General features: G+C 35.6%; 1 protein-coding gene across 3 annotated transcripts in view; it reads left to right on the forward strand.

Moving 5' to 3' along the window:
- Positions 1-21,004, forward strand: part of ATP11B (ATPase phospholipid transporting 11B (putative)) — a 116,058-nt gene that overhangs the window by 92,745 nt on the left and 2,309 nt on the right. For 2 of the 3 annotated variants that reach the window (XM_079766407.1, XM_079766408.1), the window contains 2 exons: positions 1,019-1,184; positions 15,985-16,118. In XM_079766407.1, coding sequence (XP_079622533.1) covers positions 1,019-1,184; positions 15,985-16,118 — 300 coding nt within the window. Of the gene's footprint in view, positions 1-1,018; positions 1,185-4,480; positions 4,567-7,618; positions 15,964-15,984; positions 16,119-21,004 lie in introns of those variants that run through there. The other variant, XM_079766406.1, reaches the window with a different exon arrangement.

Here is a 21,004-nt window from a genome sequence, read left to right on the forward strand (position 1 = left end):
TGATTCATCACAATAATCTTATAGTCACCATATTTTCTATATGGAAACTGAGCCCCAAGATTCCAAAGGTTAAGAACAAAGCTAGGATTTAATCCCCAATTATTTTATTCCACAATTAATGTCCTTAACACTAACCATATTTTCTCTAATTTATTTACTAATGTACATACTAAAAAGTCATATTGAGCCATTAAGTTTTCATGAATGACAACTTTTCTGTTAAAACTAAATAGTATGCTTCATCTTCATTGGTAAATTACCACTCATATTTTCAGCTACTATGATAGATTAAAAATTAATGCCTCTACTAAGAGTCTTTTATAAGTGATGAACAACTAAAGTCTCTCATTTGGAGAATTTATAATACATTTGTCTACTGTGCCTTTGATCCCTGTGTTGGGCAAAAAATTATAGAAGATGAGCAAAAAAACTTAGATTAGCTAAATAATTATCTTCCACTTAGGATCATAGAAGGATACTCTTTTGAATAACACTTTGTTTATAATGTTTGCTTTTAATGTTCTTTATTTTTTCATTTTTTCCTCTGTTACCCCATTTTAAAATATATTTGTAGAGAAGAACCTCTAAGTAGAACTTTTCAACCTAAGATTTGGATAATCCATCTTTTAATTGCTTAGTAGAGAATATTTCATTACATACTTTTTCTTGTGTTTATTGGTCTCTTAAGTCTGTATTACTGAGTAATTCTTTTGATATCCTACTAAGATAAGAGTTATCTAGTCAACTACTTGCCACTTTTCTAATAAAAACTATAGTTGTCATTGAAAGTAATTAAATTGAATTTTATTTTTAATAATTAAAGTCTACCTTATTTTATTAGTTATTCAATTAATTACTGGTTCTAAATGTTTAACATTATCCCAAACTTGTATTCCAAATTAAATTGTAAACCTTCAAATATAGTAGGTTTGTAAACCCACATGTAAAGCCACATGACTTGATTTAAGAAACCCTTATCACTTTCTACTTTTATTAATCCCACTTCCTTTCTTTGCAGGCCATTTTTGGGCTCCCAGAATATGTACTTTGTATTTTTTCAGCTCCTATCAAGTGGTTCTGTTTGGTTTGCCATAATCCTCATGGTGGTTATATGTCTGTTTCTTGATATTGTGAAGAAAGTATTTGACAGACATTTCCATCCTACAAATACTGAAAAGGCACAGGTAACCATTTTTATATACAAAACCTTTTATTTAGAGGTTTTTAACAATGAATAGCTATCATTATAATTTGCTTATATCAGAAAATAAGAAATTATTCATTTCTATATTAAGCATTGTACAGTGTAAATATTAAGTCTGATCTTTTTAAAGTTATTTTTGTTAATTGTATGACTCCTGACACATAGTAGATGCTTAAGAAATAATAGCTATTTAGTTGACTGTGCCTTGTTTGTATATTTGATTTGTACATGAGCTAGAAGTCTATCTGATTAATTTGTCTTATTATTATACCATAGCATTAGATCCATAGGCTCAAGAATACATTCTAATTAACATTTATGCTGCAATAAATACGGATTTTTTTCATCTAAATTTGGAAATTTAGTTACATATTCTACAAATAGAATGTGTTTCCCTAAGTAAGGGTTGAATTAGGCTTCCTATGTGGTGCATTGAGTTTTTTGTTTGTTTTGTTTTGAGGTGCTTTTTTGTAAATGCTCACCTGGGGATATTTTTCCCATTGATTTTTAGAAAGTGGGAGGGAGGAGAAAAAGAGAAGAAACATCTATGTGGGAGAGACACATCAATTGGTTGCCTCCCACACGTGCTCCAACCAGGGTCTGGGATCCATCCTACAACAGAGGTACATGCCATTGACCAGGAATCAAATCTGTGATCCTTTGGTGCACAGGCCGGCGCGCTAACCACTGAGCATACTGGCCAGGGCAGCATTGGTTTTAATTTCAGTGATCATGTCAACATTTCTTTAGCCTTTATTTATTTATTTTGGTAACTCAGTCCTAACCAATCTACATTTTAACACCATTGAAGCAGCATAGGCCTCCAAAGCCTGGCAAACTTAATTCAGATGCTGTTTTAACCATTTATAAAATGTGTGCCTTTAATCAAGTCATTTTCCTAAGCCTCAGTTTCCTCCTCTGTAAAATCAGAATAATAACTGCTGTTATACATGATTCTTAGAGATGATGAATATAAAACACCTAACACTGGGCCTGTATGTAGTAAGTCCTCAGTAAAAACATAATTAGCCTTTGATCCCCAGTTAGGGCACATACAGGAAACAACAAACGAATACATAAATAAATGGAACAAATTAATATATATCTCACTCTCCTCCCTCCCTACCTTCTTTCCTCCTTCCCTCTCTTTCCCTCCCTTTCCTCTGTCTCTCTGAAATCAGTTTTTAAAAAAACATAATTACAAGAATGATGAGGATGTTGCTCTATGATAATTGATCTCCAAATAAGGCTAAATAATTGACATAATCTGATTACTCTACATATGCATATATTTATATCAGTATGGAAAAACTTTTCTACTCTGCAGTCTATTACTTACATATACTAGTATATCAGAAAAGTTTACCTACCTTTTTTAATCTTAAGAGAGAACTATTTACAGTAACAGAAGAATATGTATATAATAATAAAAGCATAATATACTAATTAGACCTGACGTCCTTCCGGACGAAGCTGCGGTGGCTGGGGGCCAAGGCAGAAGCTCCTGGTCGCCACACTGAGGCAGAGGCAGCCACCACAGTGTCTGGGGCCGAGCCCCTTGCACGAATTTCATGCATTGGGCCTGTAGTTTTTAATAATTGTCTATTATACTTTTTCTAGACCTTTATGAAGATTACACATTGGTCTCCCACCTTGGTCTATAGAAAGTTATATTTCACCAAAATATATTAATGACATCACTTTAAAAACTATTCTTTTTATTTTAATGTTTTTTCTTGATTTCAGAGAGAGGAAGGGAGAGGGAGAGAGAGATAGAAACATCACTGATGAGAGAGAATCATTGATCTACTGCCTCTTGCACAATTGAGCCTGCAACCCAGGCATGTGCCCTGAGCGGGAATCGAACCGGTGATCTCTTGGCTCATGGGTTAACACTCAACCAACTGAGCCACACTGGCCAGGCAAAACTTTGTTCTTTATAAAAGTAAATAATTAGATTTATTTACATTTACCTTTAGAAATTCTATAATAGGCAGTGCATTTGCAAATTATGATGTATTTTCATAGACTTCTTAATAAAGGTGATAATATTAGTTCTTGTTACCTTTTTGATAGCCTCTTTCTAAAGGATTACATAGGAAATATTTTGTACCTTAAGGAGGACTCTTAGACAAGAAAAGGTTAAAAGTACCTTATTTATATTGTGGTTCTTTTTTAAAAAATATATATTTCTTTATTGATTTCAGAGAGGAAGGAAAAGGGAGAGAGACAGAGAAAAACATTAATGATGACAGAGAATCATTGATTGGCTGCCTCCTGCACGCCCCCATACTGGGGATCGAGCCCACAACCCGGGCATGTGCCCTTGGTCAGAATCGAACCTGGTACCCTTCAGTCTGCCCGCAGGCCGATGCTCTATCTACTGAGCCACACCGGCTAGGGCTATATTGTGGTTCTTTAAGGATAGGTTAAAATTAATTAAAAATGGAATGTATAATAAATCACTCATTCTATCTGTGTGTGAAAGCTGCCATAATCTCCCTCTTTGTCCCACTTAATTTACTTTTACGCTCTATCCACTGAGCCCTAACTGGTTTGGCTCAGTGGATAGATCATCGGCCTGTGGACTCAAGGGTCCCAGGTTCAATTCTGGTCAAGGGCATGTACCTTGGTTGCGGGCACATACCCAGTAGGGAGTGTGCAGGAGGCAGTTGATTGATGTTTCTTTCTCATCATTGTTTCTAACTCTCTATCCCTCTCCCTTCCTCTCTGTAAAAAAATCAATAAAATATACTTTTAAAAAATAAATAAATAAAAAATAAAATGACTTGACAGGTGTTCTGTTTTCTAATCCAAAAAGGAAATCTCTGCTTCTACTCAGGAATCTTCTGTGTTTTGTTTTTTTCCTTCAACAGTATATGGTCATTCAGATCCTATGTGTAACATTATTCCTTTGCTGTAAGCAGTGATCTTTTATTATTTCAGCCTTATACTTTCACCTTTGAGTTCACATGATGAAGAATAATTAGAAAGTTATCAGCCATTTTATTGTTTACCAGAAAAATCATATCAAAAGAAAAGTTGTCAGCATTTATTTTGCACTTTGTTTTACTCCAGAATAACAATGTGGTGTTAAGCATGAAGAAAGCGAGTAGTCCTACAAATGTCAGTCGTGTATATATACGATGTATGATATTTCCTGCTTTTATAGGGACAGATGTGTCTTTATATAGCTTGTCCTGTGTCTGTCTCTTAGGTGATGAATACAGCTCACTGACTCTTTGTATGTCCCATCCCTTTTCTGTCCACTTATAGATGTACTCCAACACAGTTGCTTTAAGTGACGAGTTCATCGCACTGCAGCCATTGTCAAGGGCAAGGAATCAGCTGAGCAAACTTAGGTAGAGTAGGAGTAGAACCTTGTTAACTTCTGCATGCTAAAGGTCAATTAAACACTATTTAAAAGATGGGCAGAGGCATGAATTAAGAGTGGGCCATTTTGTTAGCACAGCTCTGTCTCTAATTTGACCTTTATTAATATATATGTTAAAACCTAAAAAAAAAATCCATTTCTTCATTGAGAAGAAAATTCAGCAGAACAGGACAGAGATCTGTACCTTGTTATATATTTTACACTATTTTTTGTAGCATAATTCTAATGCTTCTGCTTGTCATATTCCTATTTAAGAATGCTCCTGCATGTTGAGAAATTTAAGCTAACGAAATTCATCAAAATTTAAAGTTTTAAGTTTCTGTTACTTGAAAGTGAGAGTTGCTCATTTTTTATCTTGCCTTAATCTGTGTTGTAAATTCATGTGCATATTTGTCTTTGTACATTGTAATGGCTGCTGAAGCATTTCATATCCTTGCTTCTGTTTAGTGCATCTATAAATTGAACATATACTTTATATCTCTTATATATACCTTTGTCTCTACAGACAGTCCCATTCTGTCAGTTACCACAAAAAACACACACCCAGTAATCTAGAGAAGTCTTTTAATGGAAGAAAATGAAAGCTTTCATCCTAGAACTATTGGTATCAAGATACCAAAATCATATAGTGTTAACTTTAATTCCAGTCTGGTTTGAAAAGAAAAAGTAATATAACTAAAATATTTGTTTAATTTTGGCACTCTTCAGTTTCCCATTCTATCAGTATTTTGTGGATTCTTAATCATATGCAGTATATATATATCGGATTTCCCAAAAAAATGTATGCACACACTTTGAATAATTATAAAGGCAGTGTTTATTAAAATACATTTCGTTTTCAAAATTGAGCTTTCAGCTGTTAAAGTATGTATACATTTTTTTGAATACCCTATAGTTTTTAAGTCTTTTTTATTCTCAAGGTTTCTAATCTCTACATTCACTTGATCAAATAAATATTTTTGACAAAGCACCACTTAACCTCTTATGGAACTCTGTGAGTTTACAATTTTGAGCTGTTCTAAAGTTTTACCAAATCTTTTAAATTTATTATTAGCTTCAAGATTTTTGAAATATTCTACTTTGAATTACAGTTAAAAGAATTATAGATGAATATACAAATGAGTGTAAGTGGTAGTCAACTAAATTTTATGTTTAAAACTAAAACAATCTTGAAGATTTGTCTTCACCTTTGGTTGAGCCAAATATGTATATCACATTTTATCTGTATGTGCTTTTCTGAAAACAGTGGGTATTCATTATATATTTGAACAGCTAATTAACTCTAAGGCAATAAGAAAGTTCATTATTTAAAGAACATTCTTTTGTCAAGTAAAGATAACTTTTGCATTGAGAATAATCATAATATTTTTATGAAATCATATTTTACATATTGTGTTGACTTATATCAAGCCACAAAAAAGAATGAGGTAAAAAGATCATAAACTAGAGATTTCAGGCTCCATAATCATGTAACAAAATAGTTTCCATCTGTGCAAGAACACAGTGATAGCAGGCTATGTTGATCAGGTAGCCTTTGCTGCAAGCCACTCTCCAATCAGGTGGACTAAGAAAGGGGAGATAGTGGACTGTCAAATGCTAATGCTGTCCTTAGCACTGCTTCCTATATGTCCTAACCAAAGTAGTTCACCTCTCTGAGCTTCCAGGTTCCTCACCCATCAGATGGTCATTTTACATACTGTAATTTATTTCCTTACTATCACTGTCAAAGGAAAAAAGAAGAAATGCTGTGCTCAACCAAAGGCCAGGGAGAAATAACAGTTGCTTAAATAAGCAGTGAGTGACCACTGGGTGGGCGTTTGCTCACAGCTGCATGAAGAACATGTGCCCACATACATCTCCTGGTGCATCCTATCACTTTTGAATACATCTTGGTTTTGAACTGCATTGACCTATATTCTTGGGTGTGATCCATGGTAGCTTGATTGTTTACAGAGAGGAAAATTATACAGATATCAAATACCTTTAACAGATTTCAAATATTTAATCAGGTCAGTACCCTAAGAACCATTAGCACAAAACTATTAGCAATTTTCTTTTGAATAAAAGAACAATCATTGAGTATTTTCTCCTTCCCTGTATAATAGGCAAAGCTATTGTGAAATGCTATCTTTACATAAACTTATTGTACCCTTGAAACCAAAAAATTCTACTACAGGCAGTCCTCGGGTTACGTCGGACTCGACGTATGTCGTTTCGTGGTTACGTCGCCATCTCCCATTTATTTATTAAAAAAAAATGTTTCGTCATTTCAACGTATGTACATACATATGTGCTTTATGTTTTTTATTATTTATTTACCACAAGTAAAGGTCAGGAATTGTTATCTTTTAAATTTTTTTTTTACCGTTTCACTTCATTACTGCTGTGTATGTGCTCCATGTGAGTGAAGTAGGTGCTTATGTAGGTGGGTTCCGACTTACAGCGAACATTGCTTACGTGGCGCCGTAGGAACGGATCGCCAATGTAACCCGAGGACCTACTGTACTTTATTTTTTATATATGTATTTTTCATTGAAATAATTATTAGTCAGTTCTAAGACAGAAAATACATAGAAATGAGGAAAATTCTGTGTTTTATTCAGTGAGGATTCATAATTGTAGAAAGTTTCCAATTAGTTTAGCTATTTGTAAATAGAGAAGTCTTCTGAGAAGGGAGCATGAGAGGTGCAAAATGGGACCTATCTTTGCAATGAGAACCCTAAATCTTGGTGACAGGGAATTTGCTTAATAGAAGAAATTTAATTTTATTGAAGGAAACCTGGTTTTAATTTGTCCTTTGTGCACTGGAAAATCATGGCTTTATTTTGTGCGCTTTGTTGTACGCCCTGTAAGCAGCTGCTGCTAGCTCTCTTTTGTGATAGTAAATGAATGTAGTGGTGTGTGAACATTCATTTGTGCCTCACAGATTGTGGACCCCAACTTACTGTTTTGATTCTGAACCTGCATACAGTGAGAGTATTGTCTGTAATATGAGACTTGTTGCTTTTCTATCCTTCTAGATGGAAGAAGATAAGGGTTCAGTCAGCTCAGCATATGAATTTGCTGAAAGCAAGCACAGAGGGGAGGACAGTAGGCACCTGCTAGCTGAGGCTTGCAGCCAGCAGGACAGTTCTTACGTGCACTAGGTAGTACTGCGCTGGATCTTCCTGGGGACGTATCCGCTAAGTTCTCATGTTTGGGGCATGCTGTGGGAGAACTGGCCTGATATTTTAGTTCTACTTTACTAATAACTCATTGTTTCTCACATTGTTGTTTTTGTTTACTTGTTTCCTTTTTTCTGATCTTTACTTTTTTTACATGTCCATTCTGTATACTTTATTAATCTTCCTTTAGAGTTACACTGTTGAATCATACTTCATCTCAAATTCTAACTAGTAAGGTATTTTCACAACCTATTGTCTTATATTCAAGAAGTTATTCCTTGTCACTTCTTTTGAAAATATGTCATGCTATTTCTATTATTTCTGAAATCACTTTCCCACTTGAAGTTGTAGTTGTGTATCATTTTATACATCTTAATGTAGTTAGACACTGAGTTGCTTATCTAAGTCTACCTCTTGAATTGAATGATCAAATGAATGAATTTTAGGATTGGTGCTGAATAGTTTTCTGTTGACTGATATTCAACAAACTCTCAGTTCTTTTTATAAATTTTAATAGTTATATCTTTGTAATAAAAAAGTATGAATTTATGAGGGCTTGATTAATAAACCCTCTTGAGAAATAAACCCTGACAACCTTATTGGGATGTGCAAAATATTCTGAGTTGTAGTAATTATGGAGGATAATTCTTACCACTAATGTATTTTTACTTGATCTACTTACCATTTTGTATATTGTACAGCATGTCTTTGAATAACATCATTTCATTTAATGGCTTTTCATTGTAACATTAATGAGATGCTGTAGGGACTTAACTCTTGTTTATATCAATTAGCCTATGATAAAATTGGTTTCATCATATGTCATTTCACTTAAAGTCTCACAACCCTCTCAATGACTCTTAAATGAGGCCTTCTGTAATTACTGGTCAAGAAGGTGCTATTGTCTCACCTGGGATAAATCCTAGTAAGTGGTGAAACTTAAAAAAAAAACAAAAAAACACTATTTGTAGATTGTAAATCAAACCATGTTACAGATATAATAATATGAAAAATCTAAATTATTTTGGAAGACATATTTTTAAAATTAGATTCCTTTATTGACTTGCCCTAAATGGAAATTGTTGAAGATAATTAATCAACTCTTGGTTATTAATATTAATTGAAAAGAAATTTAAAAGAATTCTGAATTTTTATTTTGTTTCTAATGCAAATTTGGCTATTTTAAAAGACATGGGTCTGGTGCACCTTAACTTTTATATGCCCATTAAAATGTACAGTACAGTTGAGAATTGGGTTCTTAGAATGTTGCTATTAAATAACAGGGGCCTGGTTACTGTTTTTTTTTTTTTTTTAACTATGTAACTTTTACAAAGTGAATTTTCTCATCATTCCCTTGACATTTGGTCTCCCTTCCTATAAACAAGAAGCCAGAAGAATCCTCAAACTATGAATGTGAATTTAGTAAAATTGCAGGGGGTATAACCCTGATCTGCAGTTTTTCTCTAGTTATCACTGAATTTTCATTGGTTGAATGAAATATAACCTGAATATTTTTCTTCTCATGTATTTTGCCTTTGGCATATTATTTTTTAGATAAAGATCACTTTTAAAAATAAGTGTTATATAATATCCTCTTTTATTTTCTATCTTGAAATTTCATATTTTTCTGCACTCAAAATTTGGTTGGCCTTGCAAAATAAGACAGAAGGCTACCCTGCACCCTGAATGTTGCAGTGGGCTAGGGTCTTCTAGTCATCTCCCTCTACTGTCACCTGCCTCAGAGGCCTCTATTGCTTTGTCATTTTTTTTGTCTCTGCATTACTGCTCTGAATGCCCTCTTTCAGGCTGTATCTAACAACCACAAGGATAGCATTAGGATGCTATGGCTATTGACCTTTCTCATTCTGGAACCAGGTGCTTACACCTCAGACCCGAAACCTGCCACTACCAAAGAGAACACATTTTAAGCAGTTTCAACTAACTACAAGTCCCTTTTCTCTCTTGTGACAAAGGTACAGATACTCCCTCATTTAGCAAAGCAGTGACAGAAAACCTTAATGACTGAAAGACTAATTATAATATTAATAAGGCTCCTCCTGTGGCAGGAACTAGATGCGTGCCTGATAAATATGACTGACACTTTATAAAACTAGTATTATTTTCAAATGTGTGCTGACTTACTGAACAGCTTTTTCATCTGGAGGTTAAAATGAAGGAAAATAATTAGTATTGGCAGTATTTCTACCATTCACTTTTCCTATGACATGCTGTAAAATGATTGATACTTAGAAAACTGAATTCTTAATATCAGCTCTGCCATGACTTGGTGCATTAATTAGTGCTATTCTGCTTTACCCCCTCCATCAAAAGTGGGGATCTTACCATTTTTCATAGATACTGATACTTTTCTTCACCTAAACTACAAATTCTGTGTTATATATTGTTATTTATGTAACAACATTATTAAAATAAAGGAGTCCATCTTTTTGAAACTAGGAATAAGCAAAATTATTAAAATAAGCTTACCTTAAAATATAATTATTATATGCATATTTTCATAGTTAGATTTAGGCAACACGTACAGAAATGTCCTCTTAGGAGATCCCTCAAAGACAGTGTGGAGGTAGTGTACCTATATTTATAACTATCTTTCCAAGTTGTTCATTTTACTTGGAGAGAAGGAAAGAAGGAAGTTTAGAGGAGTAACTGTAAGCTTGAGGCATGTTTTAGAGAAATAGGCCTTGAGTAAGACAGAGCAGTTATTAACTGCCTTCATCAAATGGCTGCCTGTTGCAATCCTATTAATAAAGAGGGAATATGCTAATTGACCATCATGCCCTCACAAAGATGACAGTGCCCACAGCCAATAAGGAAGGGATATGCTAATTGACTGTCACGCCCTCAAAGATGGCGGCACCCAGTCCCCTCAGCCCTGCTGGGGCTGCAGGCGCGTGGCACGGCCGGGCCCACCCTGCGTGCCTGCCTCCGGAGTCCCCCAGTCACCTCAGCCCCCCAGTCGCCCAGGGCCAGCCCGAGATGCAGGCAAGCCTCGGATGGCGGCTGCCCAGCTGCCCAGGGCTGGCCCAAGGCCAAGGCTTTAGCTGCCGGCAGTGGCAGCAGCAAAGGTGTGATGGGGGCATTGCCTTCCCCTGACCGCAGGGTCGTCTCCCACCCCTGAGGGCTCCCGGACTGTGAGAGGGGGCAGGCCGGGCTGAGGGACCCCGCCCCCTCCAGTGCACAAATTTTCATGCACCAGGCCTCTAGTTCTTAATAATGAGATGAAGCTATTACTTGTTTTAGGGATGTTATTATTCTTAACTAAATTTGGAATCAGTAATATTTTATGACTTCTGATTTTACCTTTAAAGGAAAAACATTTTCTTAAACACAAACTTTTCTCCTTTCATAATGATAGTGTAAGGCTCCTTTCCAAATACCTCCTTTAAGGCTATGAAGGGCACTCATTTTGAATATCAAGTATATAAAACAGTTTTAAGGACAAAAGAACAAATATGGTTAATAGCTTGGTAATTATTATCTAAACTTAAAAACATTACTTGATTTGATAGGTAATATGTAATAAAGTGATTAAAAGATTTAGAAATGTATGTATAAAAATTTTTTAACATTTAGGAGATTTAGGGAAGATATTTTGTAGAAGCTTCTAATGGGAGAAACTTCTAAGTGTTTACCATCACTGATATAAAAATAATGGAAATAGAGCCATGAGCCAAAATTTATTTCGAAAGGCAAGTTCTATAAACATGAAAATTGTTATTAGCCATACATAGTCATGTTGAATCTCCGTAGTTGTTTTGCTTGGGAGCCCTTCAAGCTCTAAATGACGTGGTGGTTCCCGGGAAGAAAGTGATGGAGTGTGTCGTACAAATTAATCAAAATTTCTCATAAATTAAAAGTTTCTTCTTTGTGCCACCAGGTAAGGTCTTACTTCCATTACTATACTTTTCTCTTATAGTATTTACAATTAGTAAAAAAAAAAAAAAGTATTGATTTCCTCTCTAAATGCTATACCCCATTTCCACCCCCAGTTATACTGGCAACTGTGGCAACATGTACTCTGGCTGGGCTCCCAGTTCCTAAATATGAGATCAAAGATCTGTATGGGAAAGTGATAGAGCTTGAAGGTTTGCTGGACAACAGTGTAGTGTTATTTTATAGATCTACTAGAGGCCTGGTGCACAAAATTCATGCACGGGGCAGGGGGGGGGGAGTGTGTGTGTCCCTCAGCCCAGCCTGCACCCTCTTTAATCTGGGACCCCTCAAGGGATGTCAGACTACCTGTTTAGGATGGGGCCTAAACGGGCAGTCAGACATCCCTCTCACAATCCAGAACTGCTGGCTTCCAACTGCTCGCCTGCCTGCCTGCCTGCCTGATTGCCCCTAACCGCTTCTGCCTGCCAGCCTGATCACCCCCTGACCACTCCCCTGCCAGCCTGATCGACACCTAACTGCCCTCCCCTGCAGGCCTGGTTACCCCCAACTGCCCTCCCCTGCAGGCCTGGTCTCCCCCCCCAACTGTCCGCCCCTGCAGGCCTGGTCCCTCCTAACTGCCCTCCCTTGCTGGCCTGATCGCCCACAACTGCCCTCCCCTGTCGGCCATCTTATGTCCACATGGGGGCAGCCATCTTTGAATACATGGTGGCGGCCATCTTGTATGTGTTTGGAGTGATGGTCAATTTGCATATTACTATTTTATTAGATAGGATACAAAAGTACAATTAACTAGCATTCAGCATTTTCAAAGCAGCTGGGATTTTTTTCTTTTTAGGGGAAAAAAAACACTTTTCTTAGTTCAAAAGGTGACCTGAGGAAGTCATCTATACATATATATAAAATTAGAGAAATATGCTAATTAGTTGGGACGCCATAACAGGTCGACCAGACAGGAGGAGGTTGCGCGCAGGGCAGCAGGGACCTCTGCACGCCTGCGCTGAGGGAGGGCCTGATCAGCAGCGGCCGCGGCTGCTTCGGGGGCCGGAGAGGGAGGCAGGGCCAGACCAGCAACTCTAGGGTGGGCGGTGCCGCACGATTTCGAATAGTGCGCTGGGCTCCTAGTTTCTTTATATTATTTTTGACATTTCAAGATGTTTACTCTGTTGGGTTGCTCATATATTAATACCTGCCCTTAGATTTTAAAGTGAAAGGTGATGAATGCAAAGCAAGATCATTACCTAATTAGTGTTCTGTCCATCTAGCTGCTGACTTTACAGATGTCATCTTCAGTGAATTTCCATCAGTTGATTGAACACTAGCTCTATAGGCAAAGCACAGTTGTTAAACTCCTTGATCTCTCTGGTTTCTGGTCTAGTTCAGGGCTTCCCATGTAAATGTGCATGACAAGTTAGTTGTTTGCTTGTTTTGTTTTGTTGTTTTTAATTTCCAGTCCATCACAGACCAATACTTTTTAAAAATACAATAAAAATTAATTACTAGGAAATGAAATTTAAAAGATATATAAAATATGCCCCAATTTTAAAATTATTTTTAGATTCAACAGTTATAAAAGTATTATGTCAAAGTACCTTAAAATTTTCTAATCTTTTATTCTCAGAGTCCAGAAACACCTATATCCTCATGAGTCAGCAATTATTTTTGGATAATACTGATTTGGGGATCACGCATTGAGTTGCACTGGTCTTTTTGCAAGGGGGCAAAAATAACAACTACTCTCTCTATGCTGAGGCTAAACGTACTGAATACACATCATATTTTTCTGCCCACACACAATTATTACTCATTGTCTTCACTTAGCCTGGAGTGCTCTCTCTCCACCATCTCCAGCTATTGAAATCCCATTCGGTCATCAAGGTGTATTTCGGATGCCATCTTTTTCACCATATCTTCCATGCCCTCCCACCATTACCAACAACAGCTGGGTGTGAGCTTTCCCTTCTCTCTTTTGATATTTGTGGTCTGCCTCATGCCATAATTATAAGAAGGCAGTATAATGTCATAGTAAAGAAGTTTGGGCTCTGGAATCAAAGAAACCAAGACTCAAGCGCTAGCTGGGTGACCTTGAATAAGTTCTTAACCTCTCTGTTTCCTCATCTATAAAATGCTTATGAATATGGTGCCTATCCCAAAAGGTGGTTATAATTCTTAGATAATCCATGAGAAGCATCTTACATAGGAGGTGGCACACACATAATAAGCATTCCATTATTTGTTCCTGACTTCTCTATTATCCTTTATTAAGCACAGTTCCTTGCTTAATAAATATAAATTGAATTTAAGTGTTTGTGTCATTTAAGTGATGTCAACAGGCAGTGGAATAGAATCCAGAAAGAGATTACCGGATAATTGGAGAGGTGAGGGAGATTTCATGGAGATGATGGTATTTAAACTGAACATGGTGTCGGGGTCAGCCTTCTGACCCTGATTGGTGGCAGGCCCTGGCACGTAACCCCAGGCAAGGAACACTGCCTGGTTGACAGTGTGGAGACTACAGGAACATTGGTAAGTTAAGCAGGAAAGGCAGCCTCAGATCGTTTATATAGGGCCTTAGGGGTCTCCCTAAGGTGTTGTACTTTCTCCTTTGAGCATTATGGGGGAGCTATGGACTCTGCTTTCTCCAGAGGGTGATTTTGAGATGGTGGAACTGAAGTCTAGGGACCCAAGGAGAAAACTGATGAAATCTTGTTACCTAAACCAGCATTTCCTAAACTATTCCTCTGAATATTATCATTCCTCCTGATGTTGATTAATGTTCCCTTGGGGCTTGGGGGCTGTTATTGGAAAAAGAAAAAAAGTTTCAGAATTGTTCGGTGTCTCACTCTCCCCTTGGAGACTGACCATGCACACTGACTCAGACAATCCTTTACTCAGACTTTTGTTGAATGGTGTTTCCTAAACTAAATTGGCCACAGAACTTTTTTTCGTGAAATGTCTGTAAACATCTCACATTTTAAGAAACAATACTGTGAACAGCCTAAACCAAGGGTATTGTAAAGGAAAAAGGAAAATTTGGTTATTTCTCAGTGCTTACCAGATCCTAGGACATTGATTGGTGCAGTCGGGCAATTCCCAATCAGGAACTGTGTTGACTTGCACTGCTTGGTATTAGGTAGAATTACTCTGTGCAGGGATTTTGCAGGACTTCACCAGTTGATTAGGTTCATTCTCAATGCCAGGTTATTTACATTCCACCCTGTCCATCTCTTCTGTCCATTGTGAGTGTCTCCACAAATGTCCCCCATTGTCATGCCTGCTCTCAACACTTGGTGATTCCCAACCTTTGTGAATTGCAACCCTCAAATGAATCTATTTTTCTTGTTGTTCTTCTTTTATACTTTTGAAAGATTTGTTATGCAATATGTTACATATGTAAAGGAAAGTAAATGAAAATAAGTTTATTTAAAATGACAAACCTTGAGAAATTTAGCAGTATTCTTGAATATCAAAACCAGGTTTGGGATTCATTAACTCTGTGTCATACCATTTTTTCCTCATTTAACAGGATTAAAATTATTAGTAGTATGTCTTAAAGTTATCTTGCTGTGTTTATTTATGCCTGAATCAGTATAGATCATGCATACTTTCAGGAATTAATTTATTTTTACATTTTAATAGTACTATTTAGTCACTTGTTTGATTTTAATACATGTACCATTAGTTAATTTTTTAAAAAAGTAAGATGAGCTGATTAAGGGTATGGTTGGCACTTAAGAGTTGCTCAGCAATTTAAGGTAAATTATGTACTTTTTTCAAGGATAATTATGAAGTGAATATATGTAAGTGCTTAGAACCTGGCATATAATAACACTGCATAAAGTATTTGCTACTATTTTTGTTGTTATAATTATTATAGTTGTTGAAGGTTGGGATTAGATCCTGCCTGGTTGTTATTTCCCAGGCTTCAAAATAGTTCACACTCCATTTTTCTTGATTGCTAGACATTTTAGTTGAAATTACAGAAGCATTTCACCTAAACAAAAACCTCAAGAATTCCAATTCATTATGCTTCTGAGTAGTTGATGTAATTTTAACCATAATAAAATATTGACATTAAAATCCAAAATCTTTGCATATTTAAATAATGTTCATTGTTTTTGTATAATTATTTTACTTAATCTCAAATTTAAATATTTTTGTACGATTACTCTTAAATTAAGCCTTTCATATCATATATTTTCATATTGCAGAAAACATGTTTATATACATTACTTTTAGTTTTAAAGTGCTTGTAATTTTTAATGCTTTTTGAAAAAATAACTAATTTTTTTCTGCTGCAACTTCTCCAGCTTACTGAAACAAATCCAAGTATCAAGTGCCTGGACTCCCTGTGCTGTTTCTCAGAAGGCGAAACAGCGTGCGCATCTGTTGGAAGAATGCTGGAACGAGTAATAGGAAGATGTAGTCCGACCCATGTCAGCAGGTGTGAAATTTCTCTAAGTAGCCTTTGCTGCAGATGAGTGTCCTGTAAACTGGAACAGATGAACATGCATCCCTAGATACCTAATAAATCAGCAGCTGGTTTTACCAACTGAAGCAGGCAGTGTGCTATTTATTAGCACTCTGATGGTAGATTTCACTTTATGGCTGTGGGGAAGGGGTTCTATTGCTAACAAAGGAAGAGAAAGCACCTTTGAAGAGACTTTTCATCTAATGAACAAAAAATTTTGCTTCATAATCTTTCTAAAATGTGGTAATAGGAGTGTGTATATGGTATTCATATTTGGTTTTTATAACTTTTTACTATGCTACTGTTTTATTTCCTATATATTTTTGTTTGGTTGGTTTTTGTATTTACCAGTACAAAATAATCTACATATAATAGTAAAATCAAAAGATCTTGCTTTTCTTATTCTTGGTCTATATTTTCTAGTCAGTCATTTGAGACTTTGCGGTATTTATACACACAAGACTGTATTGCTGTTTTCCTACTCCTTTTTATCTCTGTAATAAGGTTTATAATCAGTTGTGATTTTTAAGTTTTTACTTGGTATTTATGGTCTAATTAAAAGTTGTTAAGCTAGAACAGGCTCTTTAAATTATGGTCTATTAGAATCTTTGCATTTTTGTCTCCTCTAAAATCTATTTTTTTTATAATATATTTTTTATTGATTTCAGAGAGGAAGGGAGAGGCGGGGAGAGAGAGAAACACCAATAATGAGAAAGAATTATTGATTGGCTGCCTCCTGCACGCCCCCCAATGAGGATTAACCCACAACCCAGGCATGTGCCCTGACGTGCTCAATCACTGAGCAATGCCAGCCAGCCCCAGATCTATTTCTTAAAAGATTTATCAGTGCTTGCTTTTGTGGGTCACAACAAACAATGCAGTTTTTTGGTAAATTCCACTTAAATTTATTTGAAAGTGAAATGTATTCATTTCTTCATATATTTCCCCAAGAGACATATTATTTAGGGGATATTATTATTTAGGGGATATTAAGGAGTAGTAATAACTTTTCACACTTTGGTGTTCTTTAGGTCGATGATATCATATTCTTAAAATCAAAACAGCAATGCACTGGTGTGCATGAAGGGTTACAGATGAGCAGGGATAGATGGTGATTTCCATTGTCCATAGTGCACTGTGTGAATAGTATCACTTTCTATATGTGCCATGGCTTGGAAAAGGTTGGAAAGTATAGCAAGAAGAAATAAAAACCGGCTGATATGGTTCAGTGGTTGAGCATCAACCCATGAACCAGGAGGTCACTGGTTCCATTCCCACTCAGGACACATGCCTGGGTTTTGGGCTTGAGCCCCAGTGTGGGGCAGGCAGGAGGCAGTGGATCAGTGATTCTCCTTCATCATTGATGTTCCCGTCTCCCCTTTTCCCTTCCTTTCTCTGAAATCAATAAACACTTTTTTTTTTTTTTTAAGAAAGTACAACAAGAATAGAGAATGAAGGGTGGAGGAGGTACAACTCTTACCTGTTAATAAAGGAATTTTTAGTATTTGGTTAACTTTATGTTTTAAAAATGATGAGTATGATATTCATGCATGATAAAATTCAGGTAACTTTTACTGGTGAACTTGGTAGTTCCCACTTTGCCTTTAATTGTAGCCACGTCTTTATGATAAAGTTGCATTTGTAAATAGCTTTTTTATGTTAATATAATGTCTGTTGTTTCAGTCCTACTTAGTTATCATAACATATAATCAAAAATATTCTCATAATGCTGTGATATCATTTTGTAATAATTTTATTCCACATAAAAGAATTATTATGAGCAGTTAAATTTATTGGAATTTACATGTTATGACTTACACAATTGTATTGTAAAATGCATTATGAGAAAGCAGCTTTGTCATGTACCAGGCCAAAAAGTTTCCCAAAGGAAGTTCCAAAAGGACTGAATGTATATTATTTTACTTACTAAGACAGCTTCATTACATAGAACTAAGGTGGGAGTTAGAATAAAAGAATACTATAGATATCTATAATACTGTCACAGAATTTTAAAATTTTCTACTTCAATAGGAAGTTCTCATTAATGACAGGATACATCTTCACTGTTACAAAAAAACTAGAATTGATTTTAAATGAGCCAAAAATATTTTTCTTTGTTATATATGTTCCCACTTTCTTGATATTATTTAGGTAATATGTCTCCATTATCTTTATATAGTCATTTTTTACTGCATTATCCCTCTTGAGCCTGCCCCAGGCATTATGTGATTTATTTCAGCCTGTTCTCTTAAAGCTGGCTGTTACCATCTATACTTTTTTTCACTTAGAATTGTATCATATTCTTTTTTTTTTTTGTAGGACTTTCTTTTTTTTTTATTTTCTTAATAAAATCTTTAACAGTAATTAATATCTTATATGACAGACTATAAATATCTTTCTAATTTTGTCCAACATCTAATGTTTTAATTATCAGATGCTACTTTAATTATCTCCTTTTTGTTCTTTAAATTAATAATCTAAAAAGTGTTTTGAGATCTATTCTTTTTTTTTTTTTCTAGTGGTAAAAATCATATAATATGTAAAACCAGTTGGTGTTTTCAAAGGGCTATAGGAAATTGCCACAATTCCATTAAGATTGTATTTGAACTTTGAAAGTTATTTTGACACAGAGTTTTATTCCTGTTTTTTACATGTAATTGTATTAGTGAGATATGTTTGGCATTTCTGTTTTGATTTTGAAGCAGCCTTTATTCTACATTTCTATTTTATGTCTAATTTAAACGGTAGGGCAAGGCTGCTACTTGTTACCAGATGTAGAAGCCCTTGGTCTATTCCATTAACATATTAAACATAAAAGGGCATCGCTTGAGAATATAACTAGTGCTTTTATAGGACAGATTTCTCTGCTGATTGACCTTTTACTATCCAGGCATAAAAATTCTACTTATATTTGATTAATTGATTGTCAAAGGAATTTGCCATTTTGCAAGCTTGTTTTCAAAGGTAGCATCAGCCCTGACTGGTTTGGCTCAGTGGATAGAGCGTTGGCCTGTGGACTGAAAGATCCCAGGTTCGATTCCAGTCAAGGGCATGTACCTTGGTAGCGGGCACTTTCCCGGTAGGGGTTGTGTAGGAGGCAGCTGATTGATGTTTCTCTCTCATTGATGTTTCTAACTCTCTATCCCTCTCCCTTCTTCTCTGTAAAAAATCAATAAAATATTTTTTTTAAAAAGGTAACATCAAGGTGCTATATGAAAGGCTATGTCATGTTGTACCCTAAAGAGTTGTACTTTAGCAATAAATGATTTTCTGTATGTGTTTTATCAACAGTTACTTCATCCTAAGCAAAACTGTTTTCTAATTAGAAAGGAGTTAATAGTTGATATGTAATTCAGGTATTTAATGTTCTGTCAAATATGATATTTGACATAGGAATGCACATGTGTGCTTTGAAAAGAAAAATAAATGGAGGAAACCTTATCTAATAACATTTTTATGTAAGCAGTAGTTGCAAAGAAGAAAAATTTATATTAAAAACATTGGCAATTTGGGAGTGGAAACTTGACTCCAGATAATTGGGGTGTTGATACTTATGTTTTATCATATATGTCTGAGCATACTTTTTCCTGCATGAATACTTATTCTAAAAAATGTTGATAGTTCTGTTTCATTCATGTATTTTACAAATACTGAGTGCCTACTAGTACTATACTAGGCGAAGTTCTAGGTGCTAGAAACAGGGTAGTGAACAAGCCTTTCCTTAAACTAAGGTAGATACTGTTTAAGGTTTCCTGGAAACTAGTAAGTTCTGTAAACCATTGGTCTTCTTATTGTTTGTTTTCCTCTTTGCCAACTTTGTAAAATTTCCAGGGTCCAAACTTCATTATGACTGCTCACTTAATTGATTTAAATTTGAACATACAGAATCTCTTAGAACAGCGGTCAGCAACCTTTCGGGACCACTGATTGGCCACCACTGTCTTCAAACAGCAGATATGTGATAAAAGTGAATATGGGCCATTTTAAATGTTAATCTCTTCCTCTAACATCTTTTTTTTTTTAAGGAAAGTGGGAATCCTAGAAAATTACATAAAATGTACTTATTGTTAAATAGTTTTAGTCTTTTAAGAAAAGCCAGCTTTGACTTAGTAATCCTTAAAGTAGGTTAGGCTGTTTTAAGTATGGCAGGCTATTTTTGATCTTAAGTTACTTAAGCTTAAATTAATACAGCTGCACATAAAGTATTATGTAATGAACTAGAGGCCCAGTGCACAAAATTCATGCATGGGTAGGGTCCCTAGCGGCTGCCAGCTGCTGGCCAGGACCTCCCTTCCCTGACTGCCAGCCGGGGCCTTCCTTTGTTTTGCACCGCCCCCTGGTGGTCAGTGCACGTCATAGCGAGCAATCGACTTCAGTCCGTCGAACACCCAAGGGGACATTTTGCATATTAGGCTTTTATATATATAGAAGATTGCTTTATGGGCCTTATCATTCAGACAGTAGTTGACTTTTCCAGACCGGTAAAAGATCATTTGTTCTTAATTAAATGAAAACCCTAATTTCATTAGACTTAGAGGTGTCTTTGATGCCTATTGAATAAATCATTCACAACATTCAAACTAATTATGCTAAAATATTTAGAATAGAATTTATAGCTGAAAAGAAATAAATTAAGAACACTGCTATTTTGTTCCAAAGTTTTTGTTAAGTGTGATATTTGTTTGCTTCTGTGATGTCAAAATACAGCCTAGTTGCTTTTCAGTGCATAACTCTTAATAATATACTTATTTTTTAAATTAAGGTTTTAAGAGAGTCTTATACTCTGCTACCTCTAGAAAATGTTTTAATGCTAATGAATGTCTAAATTTTGGCTATTATTTTTATACTGGAGGCCTAGT

Source organism: Cnephaeus nilssonii (assembly GCF_951640355.1).
Source record: "Cnephaeus nilssonii genome assembly, chromosome: 3".
Classification (NCBI taxonomy): Eukaryota; Metazoa; Chordata; class Mammalia; order Chiroptera; family Vespertilionidae; genus Cnephaeus; species Cnephaeus nilssonii.